This window comes from Callospermophilus lateralis, chromosome 1 (genome assembly GCF_048772815.1).
Source record: "Callospermophilus lateralis isolate mCalLat2 chromosome 1, mCalLat2.hap1, whole genome shotgun sequence".
Classification (NCBI taxonomy): Eukaryota; Metazoa; Chordata; class Mammalia; order Rodentia; family Sciuridae; genus Callospermophilus; species Callospermophilus lateralis.
In genome coordinates this window covers 213,896,962-213,921,713 of record NC_135305.1, presented here as the reverse complement: position 1 = coordinate 213,921,713, position 24,752 = coordinate 213,896,962, and the positions used below count along the sequence as shown (strand labels likewise).

Genomic DNA, 24,752 nt, shown 5'->3' with positions numbered 1-24,752 from the left:
CACATTTCAGGAAACCCTGGGAGAGGTTAGGCCCATGGTGGGGTCCCAGGGCAGGGGTGTGAGGAGAAGAGACTCACTTAATGTTGTCCAGGCGACTGGAGTCGGGCTTGAGCACAGATGAGCTTCGAATCATCTTGTGCAGGGTCACCATGAGGAACACCAGGTTCACCTGGGGGCAGTGCAAGGGGAAGGGGCTGGTGAGGGTTCCCCACCTCCCCTACTGAGCTGAGGCCTTCAAGCCTTAGCTTCAACCCCTCTTCTTCAGGGCCTCCTGCTGGAGAACCCCAAAGTGCTTGCTGTACTGCAGTTAGCTGACTGCCTAGGCACGGAGAGGACAGGACACAGCCTGCCACGCACCAGGGGCTTAGATCACAATTGCCAGTCTGCCTTGTGCTCTTGGCTGGCTGCTCAATTCTTTTTTTTTTTTTTGTGGCGCTGGGGATTGAACCCAGGGCCTTGTGCAGGATAAGGCAAGCACTCTACCAGTGGAGAGTCCCCAGCCCCTGGCTGCTCAATTCTGACATGGTTTCAAACTAGCACCTCTCAGGGCGAGGGTCAAGGCTAGCCTGGATGAAGGAAGGAGCCCCAGTGCTGGCAGTGCTACTGTCCAACTTACCACGATGACAAAGGAAACGGGTCCGATGAAGCTCCAGATGAAATAATTGTCCACTCGCAGCCAGCAGCTGTGAAGGAAATAAGACCAGAGTGGAGAGAATTCAAGAGGCACTTCCCCCCCGGACCCTGGGAGGCCAGACTCTGCTGGCTGCAGCCTCTAGCAAAAGGAGACCGGCCAGTGGCCCAAGAGACCTAGCCCAGAGGTGCTGCTGAGCAGAGAGCCAGGTCGGGGAAACCCAGGGGATGACAGTGGGACACTCACGCCTTCTCGGTGCCATAGCTGCGGTAGTCGATGGCCGCGGCGATGCCCACCACCAGGGCTGGGAAGCAGTAGCCCCCCAGGTAGTAGTACTTGGTGCGGGAATACTCGCTCTCAAACACCTCCACCAGCAGCAGGTAGAGGTGCACACCCTCCAGGCACAGCCAGGAGAAGGCAGCCAGGAAGAAGTAGTGCAGCAGGCCGGCGAAGATGGGGCAGGCGATCTGCGGGGAGGACCACAGGTGAGGGCGTGCCAGCGGTGCCACCCCCCGCGCCCCGGCCCAGGCCCAGCCCACCTCATACTGAGTCTTGTCTATCCCGACCAGGAAGAGCAGCTCGGCCAGGAACAGGTTGATGCACAGGTTCTTGTGGATGGTGTTGCGGTCTGTCTGCAGACCCCGCAGGAAGCAGAAGGTGGAGATGCAGATGGCCAGGCAGACTAGGGAGATCACGATGCCCACCCAAGTGATGACTGACAGCAGCAGCTCATTGATGCGGCCCTGGTACTGGGGGACAGGAGCAGGGGACATGCTCAGGGCTTCTGGCTTTGCACACACCACGGGGCATGCTCAGGGCTCAGCCAGGCGCCAGCTGTGGGCAAGGCCCCGGCAAGGTCGTGGGTCAAAGGGACTTGCAGTGCCGTCCACCCAGCCACCTTGCGAGCCCCACCCCTCTGCAGGCGGCGCGCTCACTTCCTCATGCTCTGGAAGGCTGGTGGAGAGATGACAAAGGTGACACCAACTTGCTTCTCCAGAGTGTCTTGGGAGAAGGTGGGACCATGACCAGAGAGAACCAGATGCTTGGCCTCACACCCCAGGCAGGACTGGTGGCCCCCCACGCCTAAAGGCCGGCCTTCCCAGCACCGCCCATGCTGCGCGCTCTAGGATGCCATGCAAAGCCGGACCAGCCCCAGGCAGAGCGCCGGCCAGCTTACGATCTCTCGGTGAGCCATGAGCACAGCGAAGTTGGTGAGGTGGCTGCAGGCACACGTGGTGTGGGTCTTGTTGGACTCCACCAGGCGGCAGCCCTGGGTCGACCAGTAGCCCAGCATGGACCGCTCCGAGTAGTTCCAGAAGGAGCAGTTAGCGTTGAAGTGGTTCTTGGCCTGTGGTGTGGTGGGGGCGGGGGTCAGACCAGGAGTCCTGTTCCAGCCCCCACGCCCGGCCACTGGACGGGACCAGGAAGGAAGAAGTGCCTGGGACATGGGGCCCTGGATGATGGTCAGACCTTAGAGGAGAAATGGTTCAAGCTGCTAAGGTGGGGGTCTGAGGGCGGTTAAAGGGGGGCTACAGCTTGTTCCTAGGGGGGCTGTGAGCACGGTAGGAGGGACATGCAGTCCAGGAAGGGAGGGAGTGCCTTGCTCACCTCCAGGTGGGCCACGGTGAAGATGACAGGGTCCATGAGGAAGACGCGGCTGGACTCCTTGTTGATGGAGGCCGCGATGACCTGGGAGTTCACCACCAGGGAGGCGCCCCCAGGGCCACCTGTGCCTGCTTCGCCCGCCAGCTTCACCGTGGCATTCTCCGTGGACAGGAAGAGGCCCAGGTTGTTGTAGAGGATGAAGACAACTTTGACCACCCCTGGGGAGCACAGGCACAGTGGGACGGGATGGCAGGCCTCGGCCGGCACCCCGACTGGCTCCACAGCCCTCGGCCATGCTGGCCACAGAAGCGTTGAGGCAGGCCATGGCGCAGGCAGGCGGGTTCAGGGAGCCCTCTCCACGAGACCACTGATAGGCTCTAGGCAGTCTGGCAGCAGCATGGTGGCCAGGACACACAGGGCCAGTTCTCTGGCCCACTCCTACTCCCCGTGTGACCTGGGGTGAGCCCCTATCCTCTCTGAGTCTTAGTCCCCAATGGCATAGTCCTCTCTGAGCTCTGAGGGCCAGGTGGGCTGCTGCCCAGGAAGCAGCCCTGCAGACCCAGGCTTTAAGGGCCCACAGATTCCCTGAGGTTCTACGCCGGTTTGAGCATGTAAGGCCTGACGGAGGTTCCAGACCTACGCCCTTCATAGACTGGCAGAGCTAACGCAGGGCTGGAGGGCCGAGTGGTACACACGGTCCCCCCACGAGAACCCCCGTCAGGGACACTGACCATTGCGGCTGTTCTGCTTGATGGTGTTGGCTGACAGCTGGATGGAGTTCTCGCTGGGGTACTCCTGGGGGAACACCAGCTCCTGTACTTGGCCTTCTGTGTTCAGGACAGTGACCTCCAGGACTGTGGGGGTGGGGGTGGCAGGGAGTACACTGTTAAGGTCTGTCCCCAGACAGGCTCAGGCTGTCGCATGAGACCAGCCTCTTCCCAAGGCTCTGGACTGGGCAGGCCCCAGGGTGCAAGATATACAGGTGTGGTGGGGACGGAGGTCAGACTGGGAGTCCTGTTCCAGTTCCCACGCCTGGCCACGGGACAGGGACCAGGAAGGAAGAAGTGCCTGGGATGTGGGGCCCTGGATGATGATCAGATGATGGGGTGACAGCAACGCTCACCCACATTCTGCTTGGCAGCCAGGAAGCGGGCAGGCTCCCTGACGTTGTCCGCGAGCAGGAAGGCGCCCTCCTCCAGGACGTCCAGGAGCATGGTGGCCGTGTGGACCTGCTCCGTGGCGTTCATATCCTTCCAGGACTCGAGTGCCTCTGGCCGGAGCAAGTTGTCCACCGTCTCCACCACAGCCTGCATGGGCGAGGACAGCACTGAGTCACCTCCTCTCCGCGTCCATCCCTTTTCCCTTCAGCTTGAGCCTCTGGTCCTCACAGTGTGAGCCCACGTGTCTCACCTTGATATAGTCCTTGCAGGTTCTTTCTCTCTTGTGCATCTAGGAGAGATGGAGGCGGGTCAGGCCAGCCCCGGGCACCGCTGCCCTGACCTCACCCTCTTCCACTAGGGCCCAGGCAGCCCACTCTTCTGTTCCTACCACAAACCTGGGACCAGGTCATCAGTAAGAGACATTCCTCAGGGACCCACAACCCCTAGGACCACTCAGGGCAGCCCAGGAATGACACCCAGGGCCCCTGGGGTCCCTCCTCTCTGTCAAGGTGCTGAGGGGCTGCTGCCCCACCTGGAGGTACCAGCTCAGCCACTTCGGGAGCCCCTGGGGACATGCTCCTTCAGCCCTGCCAGGGGCCCCACCTTGTTATAGTTCTTGCCCGCTGACTCGCGCTCGATGGGCCGCAGGGCCTGCAGCTGGGCATCCAGGATGTCCAGCAGCTGCTCCATCAGCTTCACAGAGGAGGAGACGTCCCCGGCATAGATGGAGCCCCGGGTGTGGCGGGCCAGCTCGCTGGCAATGTTGGCTGCATTTTCTCCGCTCTTAATCTGCGTGAGGTGGGGAGGAAGGGGGACCCCAGGTCTGTCAGGAGCTGTCCACGCCCCCACATCCTCTCTCCACACGCCCCGCCTGCTCAGCCCCTCCCTTCCAGGGCTGCCGTCCCCTCTGTCTCCCCAGTAGCTCCCTCTACCCCTGCTGGGCCCTGGATCCAACTGTCCAGGGCCCAGGAACCGAGTAAATGTGCCTGCCTTTGAGGGGCAGCGGTTGCTGGTACCTTCTGGGCCACCTGGTTGACCCAGGGGGAGGTGCAGTTGCTGAGGTCAGGGCCCCGGGGGTTCCAGAGCCCCAGGGCTGGTAGACACTGGAAGGAGGCAATTCCTGTAGGGACAGAAGGACAGGACGGACAGGGGAGCCAAAGGGAAGGAGGGGAGGACGGGTCAACGATGGGGAAAGGAGGAGACAGTGGGGCGTGGGTAGGTGAGGAGAAGGTGAGGGGCAAGGACACAGGCGTGAGGCAGGCCGGACGGCGACGCGAGCCCCCCTCTCTCCCTTAGCGCCCCTTCTGCCTTTGCCTACCAGAGTTAGAACCTCCAGCAAAGCCTACTCCGGCTCCACGAAGCCTCTCCCCCACTTAGTCCCAAGAGCATGTGTCCTTGCCGCCTTGGACACTTCGGATGCTCATCTGCTTGTCCTGCCACTGGCCACTCCACCTCAGCTGAGGCCAGGAGCCGCAGGCCTGCAGGTGACGCTAGGGCACCTGACTGAGCTGCTGCTGTGCCCGCAGGGTGGGGGGACTGGGCCCTGTCCTCAGAGCCCCACTCCAGAGGAAAGACAGGCAAGTGCGTCTGTGCTAAGCTGCAAGTCCCCTTCCTCCCTGGCCAGCCTTAGCAGGTGGCCGCAGCCCCGACACTCACCTCGAGTCCCCTTGGGGCAAGGCCTCTCCACCAGCATGCCCTGCTGGGTAGCCGGCCACTGGACCCGCCGTACCTCTCGGGGTTCGCAGAAGAGCTCAGGGGACACGTGCAGATTGGGTGCTGGGGGTCGCCGGGTACTGGGGGCAGGGGCTGTGGCTGGAGGCAGGTCTGGTCCCAGCTGGTTAATGGCGCCCACCGGGTGTGTGGTGAGGGGAGCTCGGCGGAGCGGGGTGGTGGCCGCGGGTGAGGCTGTGCTGGTGAGGGGCGTGGGCCGAGCTGCGGTGGTGGTGCTGAGGGGCGGGGAAGTGGCTGGGCCTGGAAGGCAGAGGGGTACAAGACAGCGTCAGCCCAGACTCAGGTCCCAGGCCCATCGTCCCCAGCCACCCCAGCACCTTCCTCACTTGATAAGGTGGGAGGTCTTGCCCACCTGGTCTAGGAGCCCACCTCCCCTGGCCTCTGTGCTCACAGAGATCCCCTATGTTCACGGGACTGTGTCAAGCATCAAAAGGCACCAAACATGCAAACATGTGCTCTGGGTCTGAGGAAGCTCCAGACAGATGGGAGTGCAGGAGGAGGGGCACCAGGGGCTGAACCAGCCAACGCCCTCCAAGTTCTAGTTCTAGTTCTGGTCTCCGTTACTTGGTGACACCCCTTTCCCTCTGGGGGCCTGAGTCCCCGCCCTTTTGCAAAAGAAATTGGATTAGGTAAGGCCCCCTGGAGCCCCAGGGCTGCTCAGGGCTGGAGCAGGACAGCTGGGGGGGGTGAAATGAACCTGCAGATGGACCTTGGCCCTGCTGACCATCAGCAGCTCCACTCCATCCCGCTTTACAGATACTGGGGACCCAAGGGCTCCAGGCAAAATGTGCCCAAGCTCCCTGGCTTAGGCAGTGCAGTTCAGTGGTTAGGAGCCCAGACTCCTGGGTTCGAACCCTCAGGTCAGCAAGCCTCTAACCTCCCAGTGCTTCAGTTTCCTTGTCTGTAAAATGGGGGCAACAATCCCTGTGTTCTCTACCATGAGCATCACATAAGTTAACAACTGTGAAGTGCTTTCTTTGTTTTATCTCCATGGTTCACGTTTGAGCCCACCTCCAGACCCCCAAGACCTCAGGGCCCCCCATACCCTGGGACCAAGGGATGGGGGAACCAAATCGAGCAGGCTTTTGGCCTAGAAGTGAGCCATCCTCACCAGCACTGGGGTCCGGTGGCCCAAACTCCAGGCTATAGCGCACCACAAAATAGTTGTTCCAGACGTAGAGCTGGTTGTCCCGAGGGTTGTAGTCGACAGAGGAGACGAACTGGTAGGGGTTGGGGAAGGCGAGGCTGACGGGCTCCTCGCGGTTGGCGTTGGTGTTGAAGGCGTAGTCCACGCGGTTGCCGGCCGCCTCGCTGTCGTCGTCCACGTACACGGAGCGCAGCACGTAGAGCACGCCGCACACCATGAAGGCGTTGGACGCCGAGCGCTTGTCGTAGCCCGTCTCCCACGTGCCCTCGAAGCGCAGCGTGTAGGGGTTGAGCTGGCTCACTACCATCCGCCCGTTGTTGCCCTCGGTGGCATAGATGACCCACAGCCCGTTCTCGTCCACAGCCAGGTCGATGTCCGTCTTGCCGCCCCAGCGGTAGGGCGAGGTGTCGTGGTAGTTGGCGGTATTGATGACCGTCTCCCCGCTCTTGATGCGCGTCCGCAGGTCGTACTTGACGATGTTGCGCGTGCGCTCCTTGTTGTAGAAGACGGCGCCGTCGTAGACCACGAAGCCCGTGCCGTCCACTCGGTTGGGCAGCCGGTAGGTGGTGGTGTGGCGCGCGGCCACATAGTCCTCCCACGAGGCGTACTCGGTCAGTGTGTCCGTGCGGTAGGGGATCCAGGGCATGACATAGATGCGGTCACCAGCCTGCAGAGGGTCCTTGCACCACGCGCCTGACTGGTGCTCCGATTCGTGTGTAGAGGTGGGCTCCAGCACCTTCTGCAGCGTCCCTGGGCACACGAAGACTGGGTCGGGCAGGTGGGGGCGAGATGGAGGAGCAGAGGCGAGAGGGGGAGAGAGAAGAGAGAGGCAAGTTGGTCACAGGGCTGGGGGGGGGCAGGCCGTCCCCTCCTGCTGCTGCAGTCATGGTTGCTTGGTAGGGCTGGTGATGGGAAGGGGGTTTCTGGGCTGGGACCCCCGCCCTGCCCAGCTGCCCCTGTCCCTGGAGCTGTCACCCTGGAGGCCATCAAGAGCAGGGTTAGTGCAGGGAGGCAGTGCCCTCTTCCCTTCCTGGCTGCTAGAGACCCCACAGGCTGGGGATGAGGGGGTTGGCAAGACCCCTCCCAGAGCTGGTTCTGGTGTGATTGAAGGGGAGGGGGATTCTCCCTATGGCAGTGGCTCATGGCCTTGCGGTTCCAGGGGTCAGCCCCTGGCCATTGTCCCTCCTCCCTGCCCCCATGGAAGAGCTGGGCTCCGGGGTCCCATCCTTCACCAACCACACCAGGACAGACTACTTGGTTTTACACCTTCTTCCTCCTGCAAAAGCTGCAAGGTAGATGGGTGTTTCCATAACCACTGTGGGCGTCAGGAGCATCCCCACTCCAGGGTTGGGGAGGCATGGGGCGCCAACTGTCCTGGAGCTCCTGATGCATCTTGTGCTCCCCACCCACCCAGTACCCCAGAAGTTGGTAGCCAAGGCAGTCCCGGCTAGGCTAGGGAGGAGTCCAGCCCCTCCCTCAGGGTGCCCAGCCCTGCCCCCAGCCGGCAGGGTCTCTCTTGGGATTGGGCTCAACAGCAGACACTGACACTGGTGCACAGGGTGTGGGGGTGGGTGGGGACATGGAGAGTGACGGGACTCCCGGGAGAGTTGGGGAGGGGAGGGGTGAGGAGAGCTGCGCGGAGGGAAGAGAGACAAGGGGGCTCCATGAAGTCCTGGCTCCGAGGGAGGCGCGCGGAGACCACCTGGGAAGAAAGGGTTAGCGCTGGCGGAGGAGAGAGGGGTGAGCAGAGAATTCACTCCAAGGCCCAGGCCCGACTGAGGGTCCCTTCGGGGGGCAGTCCCAGGTCCAGCTTGGAGGGGGCAAGGGAGGGAACCAGGTGCTAGGATAAAGACCCAGCCCACCCCCACCAGCCCCACCGCCTCCCCTGCCCGGACCCCGATTTACCTGCGACCATCCCCGGCTCGGGAGGAGGGACCAAGGCAGCGCTGATGTCAGAAAGGTGGGGGGCCCCGCCCCACCCCCCCATTCCCTGAAAAGAGGAAAACCTCAACTGCATCTCGTTGGCCACCGCTGGCCTGCCCGCCCTGCCCCTCACATCCCAGCACCACCTGCTGCTAGCCTATCCCTTACTGATCCAGCGGGTCAGTGAGGCCAAGCCCCTCCTCCTCCTCCTCCCAGAGTCCAGTGGGGCCAGATGGCCCTCCGTCCAGGAAGGCTGGCGCCCGCCTCTCCCCCGCTAGCAGAACAGGCTGATAGGGGCTCAGGGTTGGGATGGGGTCTGCAGTGAATTCTCTGCTCCTGCTTGGCCTGTCACCAAAGCAGCTGGCCCCAAGGGGGACAGGGAGGGCTAGGACTTGGCAACATCCTGTGGGACAACCCCAGTGACCAGAGGGGCTGGGGCTGGAGCTGTTCCTTGGTGTCCACCTCCACCCTTGCTCTTCAGCGAGGGTGGGGCGTGTGCAGCCCTCCCTTCACAGCATGGGGACAGCTTGGCTCTGGAGTCCCCAGGCACAGAGCTGCCAGGAGCACATCCCCTCTGTGGAGGAGTGGAACCTGGGGCCCAGAGCCGGCTGAAGCCAGACCAACCCTGGCTTCGGTCCTGGGGCCCAGCCATCTCCCTATTCCTGAGGTCCTGGCAGGTGGACCTGCACCCTTTGTCCAGCACACCTGGCCTTCACCCTCTTCCTCTGTGCCCCAGGGTCTCCCCTCTGCCCGACTGGGACCCCTGCCAGCCCTCCTGCCAGGTGTGTGGCAACCAGGCCCACATATTTGTGTGTGTGAAGGGGATGCTGGGAGGTCTCAGAGCCTGAGCGGTCAGAAGGGGTCAGGGGAGGAAAAACACAGTTAGAGGTCATCCCCGGGGAAGGGGGAGAGTCGAGGAAGGGACTGCCTGGGGCCTTGGACAGCAAGGACCCCTCCCAGCACCAAGCTCCCAACACCTGCTCTCCCCTCCCCATCCCAGCCCACCCCCCAAGAGGAGAGATCCAGTGCTGCGGTTTCCAAGCCAAGGGCCTGCAAGAAGAGTGGCCGGTGCAGTGGGCGGAGCCTCCAGGAGAGAGCAGGAGCAGGAGGGCAGGGGGTAGCCGGGCGTCAGCCCAGGCCTGAGATGGGGGAGGCGTGGGATGCGGAGGGGAGCAGCTCAGAGGGACCCCCACCTCCCTCACAGGGGATGCTCCACAGACCACCGTAATTTCAAGGCCAAAAGGGTCCTAAAAAGCCCTCTCATCCCTGCGTCTGCCATCCACCTTAGAACTTCAATTTTAGAAACTTCCTGGGGAGGAAATGATCATCTCCAATATGCCACCCTGGAAACCCTGCAGCCATAGCGCCCACCCCAACAGACAGCCCCATCCACCTGGAGCTCTCTGCAAGAAATTACGGTGCCTGTGGAAGTCCCCGGTGCACGACTGTGCCCCCACCCGCCCCCTCCCTGGTCCTCTGACCACAACAGCCCAGAAGAAACCCTGACTGCAGCTTTGCAAGTGTGAGAGAAACAGAACACCCGCCCGCACTCCCTCCCCAGGAGGCCCGCCCCCGCCCCTCCCCAGTGTTGGCAGGCTGCCCCCTCCCGGGGCTGGGGACTGCGGACAGTGGACAGCCCTCCCCGGGACAGGACCCCAGCTGGCCAGGGCGGGGGTGGGGCGGGGTGGGAGGACTGGTGCTCCGTGCTCCACAACAGCTCTGGGCCTCGAGACGCCAACCAGAAGATCTTAAGCCACAGGAGCCCAAGAAAGAGGAGGAAAACAAGGTGTCCCCTCCAGCCCACCTCCCTGAACCAGGAACACATTGCAGAAGGTGCCAGGGGGAGGGGGAGAGAAGGAGAGAGAGACAGGAGAGGGAGAGTTCACCCGGTGCCCAGTGGGGGGCTGGGGAAGGGAGCCCTCCCCCCCACCCTGGATGCTTACACACTTCTCCTGAGGGAGGCAAAAGAAGTGAGAGAGGCCAGGTCCCCGCAAAGGCCAGGGACGAGGAAGGAGGGACAGGAGAGACAAGAGAGAGAGGGAGGGAGGCAGAGAGGATCCTGCCCGAGCTCAGAGAGGAGCTGCCGCGGGTATCTGGAGGGTGGAGATGGCCAGGGCTGGCCCCACCGGGAGGACCCCCTGGGGAGGGGGTAGCAACTGGACTGAGTGGGGGTGGGGAGAAGAAAGGGCCGGGAGGGGGCGGGTCACATGAGTATGGTACGGGTGGAACAAAGTGTGAGTTAGGGGTTAGCATTGGCAACAGTGCGTTTACCTTTCTGCTCCACTTCTACTTTAAGCATCGGAAGAGAGAGAGAAAACAAATTGAAAAAAAAATGTGCAAGAAAAAAGAGAAAAAAAAGAGATTAAATTGCTTTTGTTTCTTTTCTGGCCACACGCCCCCTTTTCCTGTCCTTCCTCGCTCCTGCTTCCCCAACCCCTTCAGTAGCACCAGTTCAGCCCCCGCCCCCCAGTCCCTTCCTCTGGGGTAGAGTGGGGCCAGAGGGTGCTCTCGGGAGACAGTCAGAGAGGACGGGAGGACACAGGGAGGGGAGAGACAGAGAGACACAGGGCAGGGTGTAGGCAGGCTGGAGGAGAGAGCCCTAGTGCACCTAGTGCAAGCACCCAGTGCAGGCGGCAGGGGGGAGAGTCCCAGCTGGGAGGTGGGCTCTGGTTGGGGGGCACCGGGGAGTGGAGGAGCCAGGAGGCTCCCCTCCCACCCCACTTGCTGCCCTCCTGCTAGAACCAGGGGCCCGGTGGGATAAGGGGTTCAGTGTTTCCTGGGGCCTGGGCACCCCCTCCCAGCCAAGAGAACAGGCTGAACTCCTTCCCCTTGGTACAGGCCTCGCCCAAGTCCAGCTGCCTTCCCCGCAACCCTCACAGCTCAGAAACAAACACGGAGAGAGGGCGGCCGAGCCAGACACAGAAGGACAGAGAGGCAGACAGGCAGATGCCTCCAGGCCTCTGAGGCCGGGTGGGCAAGACAGAGGCAGAGAATCGGGGGTGAAGGACACAGACTGGGCAGGACATGGGGGGCAGACACGCTCCCACACTCCCCTGGGGGCAAGCCCCAGGCTCAGCTTCTCTGCCCAGCCCACCCAGGGCCCGGGAGCCCAGAACTCCGCGCCTGCCCGCTGCCCTCGGTGGGCGGGCGGCACCTGGGGGAGGAAGGGGCACGGTTAGACTGTGCTCAGCTGCAAAGCAAAACAAGCGTTAGTCCAGTGGCCTGGGATCCTCACACATCCAGCGTCCCCTCCCCGTGGAAGCCCCTACCATCCAGCCCTGACCCACCCTCACCAGCACTGGAGTCACCCAGCCTCTGACGCCCAGGGCCGCGAGGCGCCCAGGCTGCTCCCCGCCAGGCTCGGCGTCCCTGGCCCCCTCTGAAGGCCTGAGCAGGGGCGGAGTTGGACTCCCTACCCAGCGCCTCACCCAGAGCCTGGCACTCAGGACGTGCTCAGGGAAGGACTGGGGACAAGTTCCCAGCCCCCCTGGCTTCTCACTTAGCCTTGGTGCCCCTGAACTCCAGCCCCCTTCTTCTGGGGCCGGCAGCTAGCTCAGCTCAGCCCACCAGCTCTGCTTGCCCAGAGCACGCGTGGCCAGCCCTGCCCGGGACACCCAGGGGTGTGCCATCAGGCTGGCAGCTGCCCCTGCCCTGTGCGTGGTGTCCCAGGACTGCACTCACGGGCACTGAGCGCCAGGACATCTCTAAGCCCCTTTTTCACCAGGCCCTGCAGCGGTCTCCCTTTTTCTCGGTACCTGAGTGGCCTCTTCTGGCTTTGGACTCTGCCTGGACCCGGGAGCTCTCCCTGCCTTGTGTCTTGCCTGCTCCGGGAGGAGCTCACCGTCTGTGGCTATTCCTATTTGTATTGCCATAGCAATAAGAGTGACTGGTACGAGGTCATGAGGAGTCACAACAAAAACCATGCCTCGGTGTCCAGCACGTATCAGGTGCCGGGAAGTATGCGGTGGGGGGCCTCACAGGCAGTCCTTCACGAACCCTGCCTACAGATGAGGAAACTGAGGCTCAGTGACGTGAAACCCCAGGGTCCAGGCCACACAGCTGTCAACAGTAGCCCTGGGACACACAGAGGCTTCACTCCCACATTCTCTCTACTCCTCAAGGCACTGGGGAAGCTGCTGACCCCCTCCCCCACAGTCACAGGAGAATGAGGAGGCTCAGCTGGCGGGGGAGCGTCGTACCATTACTGAGCACATCTGGAGCCAGGCACAGGGCTGGGCGCTGGGGGGTGAAGACGAAGCCTCTGCCTTCGGGGAGCTTACACTCGGCACTCAAAACTCTGCTCCTGGGAGCGGACCGTGTGGCCGGCCTGGGGCCAGGAGCTTCTCACATGATCTCCCGGACTCACGCCTCCTTCTGTAGAGGCCCAGAGAAATTAAGTCATTTGCTCCAGGTTTCAGAGCCAGAAAAGTCTAGAGCCCAGCTGAGCCTCGAGCCCACCTGACACCCCCCTGTTCTACACTTGCTGCCTCCCCCTTCCCACCCTGCTGCCCCAGCCTCGGGGGTGGGCGGTGTCCCCAGTGCTGTGGGGAGGCTTCAGGGAGCAGATGGACATCCCCCTCAGACGTGGCTGAAGGCCTCTGGCGCTGAAAGGAAAGGGCGAAAACTAAAAGAAGAAAGTTACGGAAGCACATAAGTGATCCAGTTTTCCCTCAGCGGCGTGTGTCACCTGCGAGGAGAAATCAAAGGTTTGGGGGTAGGAAGGCCAGGGTGGGAGGGGAGAGGAGGGAGAGTCACAGGGTCTCCTGCTCCCCTGCCCGCCCTCACTCAGACACCCTGGTGGCCCTGCCTCCTCCCCCCTCTGCCTGGAGACCCTATCTCCAGGTTGGCTCTGTGAAGCCAGGTGAGGAGGAAGAAAGGAAGGGGTGATGGGAAGGAGGGAGGGAAGAGAGAGGGCAGGAAAGGAGGGTTATGTTAAGGGTGGGGTGCTGAGGAGGAGAGACCCTGTCTTTGTCTGCTCCCCTTATCCAGGTGCAAGACAGCCAGGCTCCTGGCTTCCCAGATCCCTTCCTCAGGCTTCCTGAGGGCAGCTCTCAATCCAACATGGCAGCACTTCCTTTGCAGACAGGAAATGCTATCATTGTAATGGGCAAACCAACCAGGAGATAGGAATCTGTCAAAGTGGTCTTCCACCCTTCACACCAGCTCTGTCACTAGGTCTCAGAGGGTAATCTGTTTCTAGGGGTAGAGTCCAGCTTCCATGACTGGGAAGGGGCAGGACTTGGGGCATGTGGGGGAACATGAGAAAGGACAGGAAGTTGAAAGAGGAAGGGAGGTGAGTGAGAGGGAAGAGCAGGTGTATAAGGGAGGTCGGAAAGGGAAGCGATGTGAGGAGGGAGGCAAGAAATTAAAGGAGTGACAGAGTGTGCCAGGAAGGCACAGGAGCGCTTCAACAGGCGAGGGACAAGGAAGCAGTGGGGTGAGGGGGCAGGGTAACGGTTGAAAAAGGAGCGGTCTGTGGGGCGGGGGGAGCAGGCACAGTGTGGATGAGAGTGTCTAGGAGAGGTGTGCATGTGTGGGAAGGGAGGGGCAGGCTGGCTGTCACCCTGTGCCTGACCCCTCCCAGATGTGCACACGTGTGCTGGAGAGGGCACCTCCTTGCTGCTGCTCCGTGGGGAAGGGCCCGCGTTCGTTCGCGTGAGGAACAAGATGACTCACTGTAGGGCACACAGTCGTACTGCACCTCCAGGTACTTGTAGGTCCCAGGACAGGGGTCAGGAAAGGCGTCGGAACCAGCGACCACCACACACTGGGTGCGGTTGTTGCACCTGCGGAGGAGAGAGGAGGAGCTACAGAGGAGCAGCTAGACCTGGGGTGGGGGTCCGGTCGGGAGAGGAACGGACACCTTCACATCAGGAAGGTGCCAGGGGAATGAGACCAGGCCTGGAGGCCCCCGCGAGCGCTGCCTGCTCCCCAGCACGCCCGCTGCGCCTCCTCTCAGCCTCAGCATCATGCCCAGGGCTGGGGTGGAGGAGTCACCCCAGAGCCACCCCTCAGCACTCTCACCCTGGCTCTGGCTCTGTTCCGTCCTTGGAGTTTCTCTCTAGGTTAACTGTTAAAGTCCCTGCGCCGTTCACGGAAGGGAGACACACTGAAGCGGGTCTGCAAGCACGCTCGCCATCAAAGGGCCCCGGTGTGTGGCTGTGTAGCCGAGCACACCTCGTGAACCCGTCCCACCCTCGGGCAGTGCTCCTGGGGCGATCTGAGCCAGGACAGCCAGCAGAGATGCTCAGCCCCCGGCCCTGCCGGCTTCTCAGGGAAACCTGTTCAACAGCAACAAGAGATGTTTCTCACTGTCGTCTGTACCCTTTCCTAAGAGAGAAAGTCCCCATCCCTTAGAGAAGGCCAGATCTAGGCTGGGCAGGAAGGAATCGAGAGGCTTCATGATAATGTGGAGCAGACAGAGCCCTGTTTGTCCCTGTAGTCCCGTCCCTAACCAGTCACTGGGAAGAGCTAAGTGTCTTGGTGGGAGACTGGGCAGGAACAGGGAATGGGAGGGTCCAATCACATCCCTTCTTAAAAAACAACACTGGCCTCAAAAGTAGTGAGTTTCCATGTCACCCAGCAATCCCCTGCTAGGTGTGCACCCCAAAGGGCCTAAAGCAGGTGTTCAAGCAAATCCTAGAGACACGCTCACAGCTGCACTACCCACATCCACCAAAAGAGGGAGACAACTCAACGTCCACCAAGGGACCAAGGCATGAAAGGTGGCCCATCCAGGCAATGGAATATTATTCAGCCATTCAAAGGAAGGAAATGCTGATCCCTACTGTGACAAGGAGGAAATTTGACAGCGATACTAAGTAAAAGAAGCCAGACACCAGGACCACACAGTCTGTGACCCTGTTTACATGGACCGTCCAGAACAAGGCCAATCCACGGGGAGAGGAAGCTGCTCGGCTGTCAGGAGTGAAGGGTAAGAGGGCAGGGGAGTGACAGTAATGTGTAGGTGATAGAATGTCCCTTTTGGGGTGATGGAATGTTCTGGAACTAAGTAGGGAAAGGGCTAAGAGTCTTATGATAAATACAAACACTGCGAATGTACTAAATGTCATTGAATATGTTCACTCAAAATGGTTGATTTTGATCAGCTAAAAATAAAGAGAGCTGGGGGTGTAGTTCAGTGTTGGAGCCCTGCCTGGCATATGCGATACCCTGGGTTCAATTCCCACCCCCAAAATAAACTAAGCAAATAAATGCATAAAATAGTTAATCTCACGTTGCCTTACTTAAAAGGATAAAAACCAAAGTACTCCTGACACTTCCAGCTAAGATTCCATACCCCGGCCCCTCTAGAACCGGAGGGACCTGTGACCAAGTTCTAAGCGACCAGGAGAGGCTGGGCAGGGGCGCCGTACAGAGCTGGGCTCCGGGCGCAGAGGCACGGGACAGGGGAAGCAGGTGCACGGGGTCTTCCCAACAAGGAACCCTTCAGGTCAGCTGTCCTGGGGTGCCTCTCAGAGCTGCGGAGCTCCACCCGTCACCCTAACTAATGCAACGAGCTTGTGGATTCTGACAGCAGAGCAGCCGGCTGGGGGCTGAGGTAAGATGCAGAGATGGCGCCGCATCTCCCACACGTGGCTCAGGAGGCCCACCCCGCTCCCTGGGCCCCAGTGACCCCAGGGGCTGTGACCAAGGCAGGCACTGTGCCAGGAGTGGAGACGGCGGAGGCCACCAGACCCGAAGCTGGTGCTGCATGGATGAGGTCAGTGGGGAGAACCTGGAGGGCGGGGGAGAGGGCCCCCAGGAGGAGCAAAGGCCGGAGGCTGGACGGGCAGCGTCAGGACACGGGAAAGGCAGGAGGGGCAGGACTGGAGGGTCAGAGACGTGGCAAGGATGGAGGCAGCTCCAGCCAGCCCATCGGCCCTAGTCCCCTGACTGCACCTGTCACCGCCTGACACTCCTGGAGGATCTCCATGACCCTTCCCCAGCGAGCTGGCCCGGCCCTCCCTCCCTTTTCTCCTAGACTACAGGACCTGGGGTGGACCCTGGATTCTCTCAGGCATTTGGCAAACATTTAGTGAGTGCCTGCTGTATACCTGGCCGTGGGCTCAGCAGCGATGGACAAAAAAAAACCTCTCCTGTCCCCAGGGGAGAGCCAGTGAAAGGAGCAGAAACGCCACACGAGGGAACACATCAGAGGCAGCCAGGACGGCGGGCAGAGCCAGGAGCCAGGGCTGGTGGGAGGCTGCGGGCCCTGCAGGTGAGGGGCTCGCAAGCCTCGCTGAGGGCGTTAGGTAAGGAAGCCACAAGTAAGGGACAGTGAGGGCTGTTTGGGTGTCAGGGAACAGCATTCCAGGCCGAGGGCACAGCAAGTGCAAAGCCCAGAAGGACCCCGGGCCGGAAGCTGCCTGGTGCTGGTGGGGAGGAGGGCGGCATGGCCGTAGCCAGGGACGGGGGCCAGTGGGGAGCAGCGAGGGGCAGCAGGGGAGGTGGGGCTCTGCGGGCTGGGCAGGGAGGGATGGGGTCTGACTGATCTCCGGGATTGCCGGCCGGCCGTGACCAGCAGCCAGAGGGCAGTGAGGAGAGTGGGCGCTCCCGGGGCGCTGGGGAGAGGGGGCCTTGGAGTCGCAGGAGGTTCTGGTGTGAGTCACAGGAAAAGCCCTGGGTGGACTGGGTGGGTCCGGGTGGCTTGTGCAGTCTTGCTCACATGGTGCCCCCGCCTGGGACACCCCCAGTCACAAAAATGCACACTCAAAGAAACCCAGCCAGCCACACACGAATGCACTCGCCACACACACACACACACACACACACACACACACACACACGGTCCCTCACGGTCACACGGATTCAGCTCAGACACACGTCCACCTGCCGACAGGCGCGATCCGGCAGGCTCAGCACAGACGCGCTGAAGCACGCGAGCCCAGACACAGGGCACAGTCACACACACCTGCTCACAGGCCCGTCACACCCAGACGCACACTCAACATGATCACAAGCACCCACAGACACACGTCAAGGTGACAGACACAGAAGCGCGGAGACACAGGGCCGCACCCTGCCATCGTCACCCTCGGGCACACTCCCGACGCGGGCCTCAGGCGTCCACCCCGGGGAGCCTGCCTGCCCTGGGGTCTGCCCCGCGGCTCTCCCCCTCTACGTGGACGTCCCAGCCTGTCCTGCCCTGGCGCTTCCTGTGCCAGCTCCCACCTGCCCGGCCACTGGAGCTTCTGGGGACGGCGGGCCTGAGTCCGTGTTTAAGGGCGTAGGTCCGTGGTGGCGGGGGACAGGCCAGCGCGGGGAGCCAGGGCAGGTCTCACTGGCTGTCTGTGGAGGGCCAGCACCTCACAGGTGCTCAGGAGACAGGTGTGAGTGCGAGAGGCCACGGCGGTGCCCAGCGGGTGGTGGTGGGGGACGCGGGACGCGGGACGCTCACCTCTGCGACATGATCTTGAAGGCGTCCGGCAGGTAGCACTGCACGTTCTCCATCTGGAAAGGGTCGGCATCGCAGATCTTGTCGTCGGTGCGCCCGTAGTTGGCGTTCTCCACCATGATGACGTCGCTGCCTGGGCACCGCAGCTCGATGGGGTAGCCTTCGCACGCCAGCTCCCGGCGCATCAGCCCGAACGGGAGCCCGGCCCGGCTCAGGCCTGTGGGGAGGGCAGGGCTGCGTCACACTGGGGCCTGCGTCCCCGTCCCCGGGAGGCACCACCTCCAGTTCTGCTGTGTCCTGGAGCTGGCGCTAGGAAGGTGCTCCTGGCGTGCAGGCCCCGGGGGAAGAACCTGGCCCCAAGGCCATGGCCGTGCCCTCCAGGTCCCTGGAGCGCCTCCCCTGATGGATAGGAAGCACCAGTTGTCCTGGGGGCCGGGGGCCGGGGGCCGAGGGGCGAGTTTTGCTGTTATGGGCTGATTTGTGTCCCCCACCTCCCATATTCACACACTGAAGTCCCAATCCCCAGGACCTCAGAACGGGACAGAACGTGACTGTCTTACAGTGGTAATCAAGTTAAAATGAGGCCACTGGGGTGGGCCCGTGCCCAACCGATACTTCTGGGGTCCTTATAAAAGAGGAGAATCTGGGTACAGAGACCCAAGGCAGGCCGTGTGAGGACCCAGGACAGGGCAGCCATCGTAAGCCAGGGCCAGGGGCCTCGGGAGGAACCAGCGCTGCCCACCCCTTCATCCTGGCCTCCTGGCCTCCAGAGCTGTGCGCGGGCCTTTCTGCTGCTGACCACGCAAATGTGGTGCGATGTTCCAGCAGCCCTAGCAAACGAGCCCACTGCAATGCCACTCGGGCTGGGGGTCAGGTGGCACGGTGTCAGCCGGCCACGTCTACTTGATGGAGCCCCAATAAAGACCCAGCACCAAGCTCCACCAAGCTGCCCTGGTCAGCAGTACACTGTGCACACTGTCACGCGCTGTGACGGGGGAATCAGTGCTGTCCACAGTCCCCTGGGAGGGACACTGCAAGCTCCGTGCGTGGAACTTTCCTGGCCTCTTCCTAGGCTGGTCTGACTCTGTCTGCAATGTGTGCTTCTGGTGAGTTCCAGTGAGTTCTGTGAGCCTTTCTAGTGAACTACCAGACCTGAGTGTGGTATGGGGGTCCCCAGACTTGCAGCTGGTGTCAGACGGGGTCTCGGGAAGAGCAGGGGGAACAGGCCTGTGCTCAGGTTTCTGGAAGAACCACAGAGACTGGCTTTGCCACTTCCCAACCAGGAAGGCTGTGGCCCAGGAGTCCCACCCTGGGTGGGTCTCAAAATTTGAGAGCAGGAGCCTTTGGGGCACCGTGCCCACCAGGTCCTTCTGATGCATGCTGAAGTTTGGACAGCCACTGCTGGTCCTCCACGGGCCCGTTTTCCTGGGAACCCTCCCAGTCACCGTGGTGATGAGGGAACAGGAGCACACCTTGGGCAGGTGGGGTGGCATCCTGCTGGGTCTGGGATCAAGAGCTTGGACTCAGGATCCAAACAGCCTGTCTTGAAATCCTAGCTCAGCGGCTGCCACGCCGCCTGGCCAGTGGCCCCGTGCCACCCAAGTCTGTGGGCCTCTGCCCTCCCCCACCAGGAGCAGTAGAAACAATTCCCCTCCCCAGGGCCTTTGGAGGGACCAGGGTGCTGTGTGTGCAAGCAGCGTGTGGAGGGGGAGGGGAAGGGTTCAGACTGTGCGGGCCAGAGGACACAGCTCGGCCAGCCTGGGACAGCCACCTTCCTGGACACTGGTCCTAGCCAGGGTTTAGAGGGTGTGGAGGGAAGTGAATACACAGGGTGACCCAGATGCTGATGGGGACGTCATCTGTGGGTGCAGCGAGGGGCTTCTCAAAGTCTGTGCATCGGGCAGTGGAGCCAGGAGCGCCCCCTGCAGAGAGGCAGCGGGGTTTCCAAGGGGTTGCGAGGGCTGGGCCCTGGGGTTTTTTGGGGTGAGTTAAGTCCCATTGGGAGAAAGCTCTACATGTGCCCCTCGAGCACCATCTGCTTCCTTGTCTAATTTTAGCTCCCTGGGAGGGAGGCCGGGGGTGGAGGGCTGGCTCAGATGGGTCTGGGGGTGGAGGCGGCCCCTCCTGGCCCAGCTGGGACTGCCGGGCAGAACCCAGATGGGCAGAGAACGCGGGTGCCGGGGGGGCTGGCGCTGCTCGCTGACCAGCCCAGGGTCAAGGCCCTGGGGCACAACCGGACACTGTCCCTTCCACCTCTGTGGCTTTCCAAAGGACAGGGCCACTAGGTCCAGGGAGCAGATTCCAGCCAGTGCTCTTTAGACAGGGCTGGTGGGCAAGCAGGGGCACAGGCAAGGCCAGACACCCATTTCCTGGGCCTCCCTCCTGGCCTTGCCCCGTGCTCCTGTAGGGCCACCGCGGGGACAGTAACTGAGTAATGGCGAGGGTGGGCGGGCAGGCTTGGGGCACTAATTGTGGCATGTGCAGGATCCCGGGCCGGCACAGGGCCGAGCTGGGTAATTAGTTGTTTTTAAATAAACGTCAGCGGGCACGCTTTAATTAAGCCTTCCTCCCAGGGAGAGTCTCGGCGATGTAATCAGAGGGAGGGAGGGGGAGGGGGAGAGGCGAGCAGCGGCCCCCAGGAAGGGTGTCCTGATCCCAGGGGGCCCCGTGGGACGGCCCCTGTTGCCCTGGCCTGGCTGACTGACTGGGCATGCTGGCAGGATCTGGGGACCCCCCAGAGGCGCTGGGGATGGTATGAAGTCACCCATCTTCACTGGCCGGGCTGGGGGGCCTGGGCACAGGGTGGGGCTGTGGTTCTTTACCAGGTGGCCAGAAGAGGTTTCCAAATGCCATCTGCCCTCCTGGCTGGAGAGAGACACGACCCCTTTCTGGCTCCAGCAGCACCTACCTTGGGTGGCCGAGGTGACCAGGACGGCGGTGACACAGAGACTCCAGAGCACAGCAGCCAGGCGGGCCATGGCGGCGTCCAGGGGTACGTCCTGGGCTCTCAGTGGCCTGAGTGAAGGACCTCGCCCTGCATCACCAGGTGGGCACCACGGCCTGGCCCACCAGCCTAGGGGAGGACAGGGGGAGTGAGACGGGGGACAGGGGTGTCCCCCAGAAGAAGTGGGTATTGGGGCCACTCCCCTTCTCTCCTGCCGTCGGCTGAGGGCTTCCCTCCCACAGCCCAGAGAGGCCATGTCCAGCTCCTGCCTGGACCTTCTGCATCCGACAGAAGCTGCCCCCGGGTGGAAGGCTGCCCAGTCCCTGCCTCCAGCCCCCACCAGGTCTAGGCGCCTCTGGCCAGATGGACTTCCCCCCTTCTCCTCTGGAAGCTTCTCTGTGGCTCATGGGTTTGTCACCGGGAGCCCCTTCTGCATTCCCAGACCCTCCCCGCCCATCTCTGCCAGGAGGCAGCCTCACCCGCGAGGAGGGAGCAATAGGTATCCTCCGGGTGGGGGGCCCGCAGCCTCCTGGCCTTGGCAGGGATCCAGGCCCCTCCCCAGTCCCCAGCTTCCTGTCTCTCCTGCTCTGGTAGCTAATTAGAATCCAGCTGGCTGGCGCCACAGATCAGAGATCAGGGACCAGGGACACCCGAGTCCCCTCTTTCCTTCTGGGGGACCCTCGGGGTAAGCTGGAGACAGGCAGGCGGACGGGAGGCGGGTGCTGCTCCCTGAGGGACCGGGGAGGGGTGAGTGTGTGGTCGCTCCCACCCCAGGCAGGCTTGGTTCTGACCCATTCTTGCTCCCGTGACCACTCTGTGGTCTCACCTCTCCCGCTGCTCCGTCCCCAGTGGACGCTCTCCAGACGCGCACCCAGATCCCCCTCAGCTCCCTGCTCTAGCGACAGCCCAGTTCTCCAGGGACGGCCCCCACCCCGTGCCATCGGTCTTGCCAAGAACTTGCTAGAAACCCAAATTCTCTGGAAAGGGCCCTCCAGAGTGGGAACCCTGGCTCCGTCCTCGAGAGCCCACCCTTATCCCAGCCTGTCCCTTGGGGTCTCAATGCTGATATATCCCAAATCTCTCACTTCCATTCAGGATCTGGCCGGTGTTATTACCCCATATTTGAGGCTCCTGCCAAGCCTGCCACGGCCCTGTAGGCTCCGGACCCCATTTCTCTCTGAGCAGGCCCTGCCCCAGGGCCTTTGCTCTTTCTTGTTCACGCGCAGCTTTTGCCAAGCTACCCCGTGGCCCTGCTTCAGGTCTTTGTCAAACGTAACTGTCCAGTGGTGTATGAACTCCCCCGCGGGGCAGGGATCGCTGGATTGTTTTCTTCATGACCGTATCCCCATATTTTAGAAGAGACCCCGCGCACAGCGATGGATTACTTGTCGAATGAATCCCAAACCTCGGTTCCTCACCCTCTGCCATCTCCCTTACCAATTCCACTCACATGTCCTGTGGGCTCTGCCTCCAAAGCCTCTGGCCCATCTGTCCACGTCCAGCCCCCAGCACCATCACCCAGGACTAGGGCACCATCCTGCTAGACCTGGGTCCTGTCCCGTCCAGCTCCTGGTCTCCCTGCCTGCCCCACACCCACGGCCGCTCGGAGCTGGGGGATCACGTGGTGACGTAGATCCGAGCACTAACCTTCCCTTGGGCGCTCGAGGCTGCAGGTGAGCCGGCGCCACTGGCTTGCTAATCCCTGCTTCCTCTTCCCTCTTGCTCTTGGAACCTTCCAGAACCTGAGTCTTTCGGCTCTTCCCTCAGCCTGGATGCTCCCCCAGGATCCCTGCACGTCAGCGGCGGCTTCTGATCATCATTCAGAGCTCAACTCCAAGGTCACCCCCGCAGAGTGACCTGCTCCAGCCCCCCAACCAGGCCCCTCCCCTGTTGTAACTCAGCTCCCCACGGCCCCAAATCACCTTTCCCAGGCGAGCTCTGACCTGAAGACCCCCACCATCTCTCCATGGTGCTATCTGCCCGTCCCTCTGCACCCCACCCAGGAATTTCAGCCGGACGCTGCCTGGAGCCCTTTCAGGTCACTCTAGAGCATGGTGCCCGGCGCAGGTCCCTGTACTTCCCCCACCCCTGGCCGTGGTCTGATCCGAGTGAGGGGTGCTGTGCGACCCGGCTCTTTCTTTCCGGCTGCACTAGGTGTCTGAGGCAGGAGGAAGTGACCCTGGCTCGGGGCTGGTTCCCCATGTGGCTCATCTGCAGGGCTCTGGTGCGTCCAGCAGTTTGCACAGACACGGGGCTGGCATCGGGCCCATCAGAGGGTGGCATCTGGGGTGGCTCCTCTCCCCTCCCTGACTGCACCCAGAACACAGAGCCCCCATGGGGTCCCCACGGCCCCTCCCCACCCAGCCTCCTGTGCTCTGGAGCAGCCCACCGCCCCCCACGTCTGTGCCTCCATCTGGGTCTCAGGGCATCTTTGGTCCAGCCCTGGGGGATCCGTCCACGTGGATCCCCACAGGCCCTGGTCTAGGGGCCAAACATGGGCTTCTCTCTCAGCCCTGATCAGTCCAGGTCTACACCCCAGAACCCCCAGCGTCCATCCACCCATCCATCTGTCCTTGCCAACTACCCCTCTGGTCCGGGCCCCTACGGCTTCCCAACTGCCCTCCTGCCTCCAAATTCCAGGCTCCCCTGGCAGCCCGAGGGGCCCTTTCATTTAAAAAATATATAATTTTAACCATTTAAGCTACTTTGCGGGGAGCGCTGGGCGGGAACCAGGGTCTCCCACAGGCGAAGCGCGCCATCTGCCCGAGTGGCACCGCCAGCCCTAGGCCGCTCCAACGCACCGTAGGTGGCCTTTACAGACATTTTCACCTCGTTCAAGTGAATGACCCAGCGGCATTAATGACACTGGCCTTGGTTCTCGGCTGTCACCTCTACCCAGTTACAAGGCATCCCACCACCCCAGGCCCGAGCTCTGCCCCCAAGCACTCCCTTCCCTTGCCTCAGCCGCTGGTGACACCGACCTGCGCCTGTCTCCCTGGACTTGCCTGGACACTTCGTATCAATGGGATCATGCACTCTGGGACCCTCTGGGTCGGGCCTCTTTCCCTCAGCTTCAAATTTCCAAAACTTCATTTATTTTATGGCTGAATAATATTCCACCGTATGATGGACACCCGGGTCTACCTGTTCAGGCTGAAGGCCCTCGGTCGACTCCAAAGGGCCTCCTTTTCCCCTCGTAGCTTTACTGAGATGTGACAGGCAAATAAATAAAATCTGTAGGTTTCGGGTGTACGGCATGATGTTGACATACGTGCACACTGTGCGTGACTTCTGAAATCAAGCTACCCTCAGACCCAGCCCCTCCTCACCACTTTGCGGGCGCCCACGGGAGGGACTCGTGAACCCTCAGCAAATTTCAAGGATATGATACGTCATTATTAAGGACAGTCACCACGCTGCATACTCGTCTCCAGAACTTACTCGTTTAGATTGTGTGTGTGTGTGTGTGTGTGTGTGTGTGTGTGTGTGTGGTGCTAGGGGTGGAACCCAGGGCCTTGTGCAGGTGAGGCAAGCCCTCCACCGACCGAGCTATGTCCCCAGCCCCAGAACTGACTCATTTTATGAAAGTCTATTTTTTTTTAACAGGGTCTCTTGCTCTGTTGCCCAGGTGGCCTTCAACTCCTGGGCTCAAGCGCTCCTCCCATCTCAGCCTCCCGAGTAACTGGGGCAGCAGGCAGGTGCCGCGGGGCCAGGTGAGTTGGACCATTGGTTGGTTTATTGCATTTTTGGTGCCAGGGATGGAGCCAGGCCTTGCTTGTGGCAGGCAAGTGCTCCACTGCTGACCCTCAAACCAAGTCGGTGCGTCTAAGGGACACGTGTTGCCCTGCCCACCCCACCAGCCAGTGGCCGCCATTCCACCTGCTCCTTCTGAGTTCTGCTGGTTCAGATTCTGGCTGAGGCTGAGCAGGGTCAGCAGCCGAGGTCCTCCAGCCTCACCACCAGAGGCCCCTCCCTTCCCACAGGCGGGGGACTGAAGGATGGGGGAGGGGGACACTCAGCCCTGGAGCCCCAGTCCAGCCCTTTCTATTTTTCATTTTGAGGCAGGGTCTTGCTGCGTTGCTGAGGCTGGCCCTGAATCTGCCATCTTCCTGCCTCAGCCTCCTAAGTAGCTCGGACTCTAGGCAGGAGCCACCATGACGGGCTTGGCGAGGTCTTCTAGGTGATGGCAACACGTCAGAGCCACGCTATCCCCG

General features: G+C 61.8%; 1 protein-coding gene across 9 annotated transcripts in view; it reads right to left on the bottom strand.

Annotated features, from left to right (window-relative positions):
• Positions 1 to 24,752, bottom strand: part of Adgrl1 (adhesion G protein-coupled receptor L1) — a 42,800-nt gene that overhangs the window by 6,095 nt on the left and 11,953 nt on the right. Inside the window, exons 2-17 of one of the 9 annotated variants that reach the window (XM_076847314.2) lie at positions 20,503 to 20,667; positions 17,598 to 17,811; positions 13,874 to 13,983; positions 6,239 to 7,039; positions 5,053 to 5,367; positions 4,413 to 4,516; positions 4,000 to 4,185; positions 3,647 to 3,685; positions 3,360 to 3,543; positions 2,968 to 3,090; positions 2,240 to 2,454; positions 1,809 to 1,979; positions 1,171 to 1,380; positions 878 to 1,098; positions 617 to 683; positions 78 to 169 (exon numbers count right to left, since the gene is read on the bottom strand). In XM_076847314.2, coding sequence (XP_076703429.1) covers positions 78 to 169; positions 617 to 683; positions 878 to 1,098; positions 1,171 to 1,380; positions 1,809 to 1,979; positions 2,240 to 2,454; positions 2,968 to 3,090; positions 3,360 to 3,543; positions 3,647 to 3,685; positions 4,000 to 4,185; positions 4,413 to 4,516; positions 5,053 to 5,367; positions 6,239 to 7,039; positions 13,874 to 13,983; positions 17,598 to 17,811; positions 20,503 to 20,572 — 3,122 coding nt within the window. In that variant the 5' untranslated portion in view covers positions 20,573 to 20,667. Of the gene's footprint in view, positions 1 to 77; positions 170 to 616; positions 684 to 877; positions 1,099 to 1,170; positions 1,381 to 1,808; positions 1,980 to 2,239; positions 2,455 to 2,967; positions 3,091 to 3,359; positions 3,544 to 3,646; positions 3,686 to 3,999; positions 4,186 to 4,412; positions 4,517 to 5,052; positions 5,368 to 6,238; positions 7,040 to 7,540; positions 7,599 to 8,179; positions 8,265 to 10,468; positions 10,571 to 11,952; positions 12,515 to 13,873; positions 13,984 to 17,597; positions 17,812 to 20,502; positions 20,668 to 24,752 lie in introns of those variants that run through there. The other 8 variants (XM_076847323.2, XM_077109397.1, XM_076847340.2 and 5 more) reach the window with 8 other exon arrangements.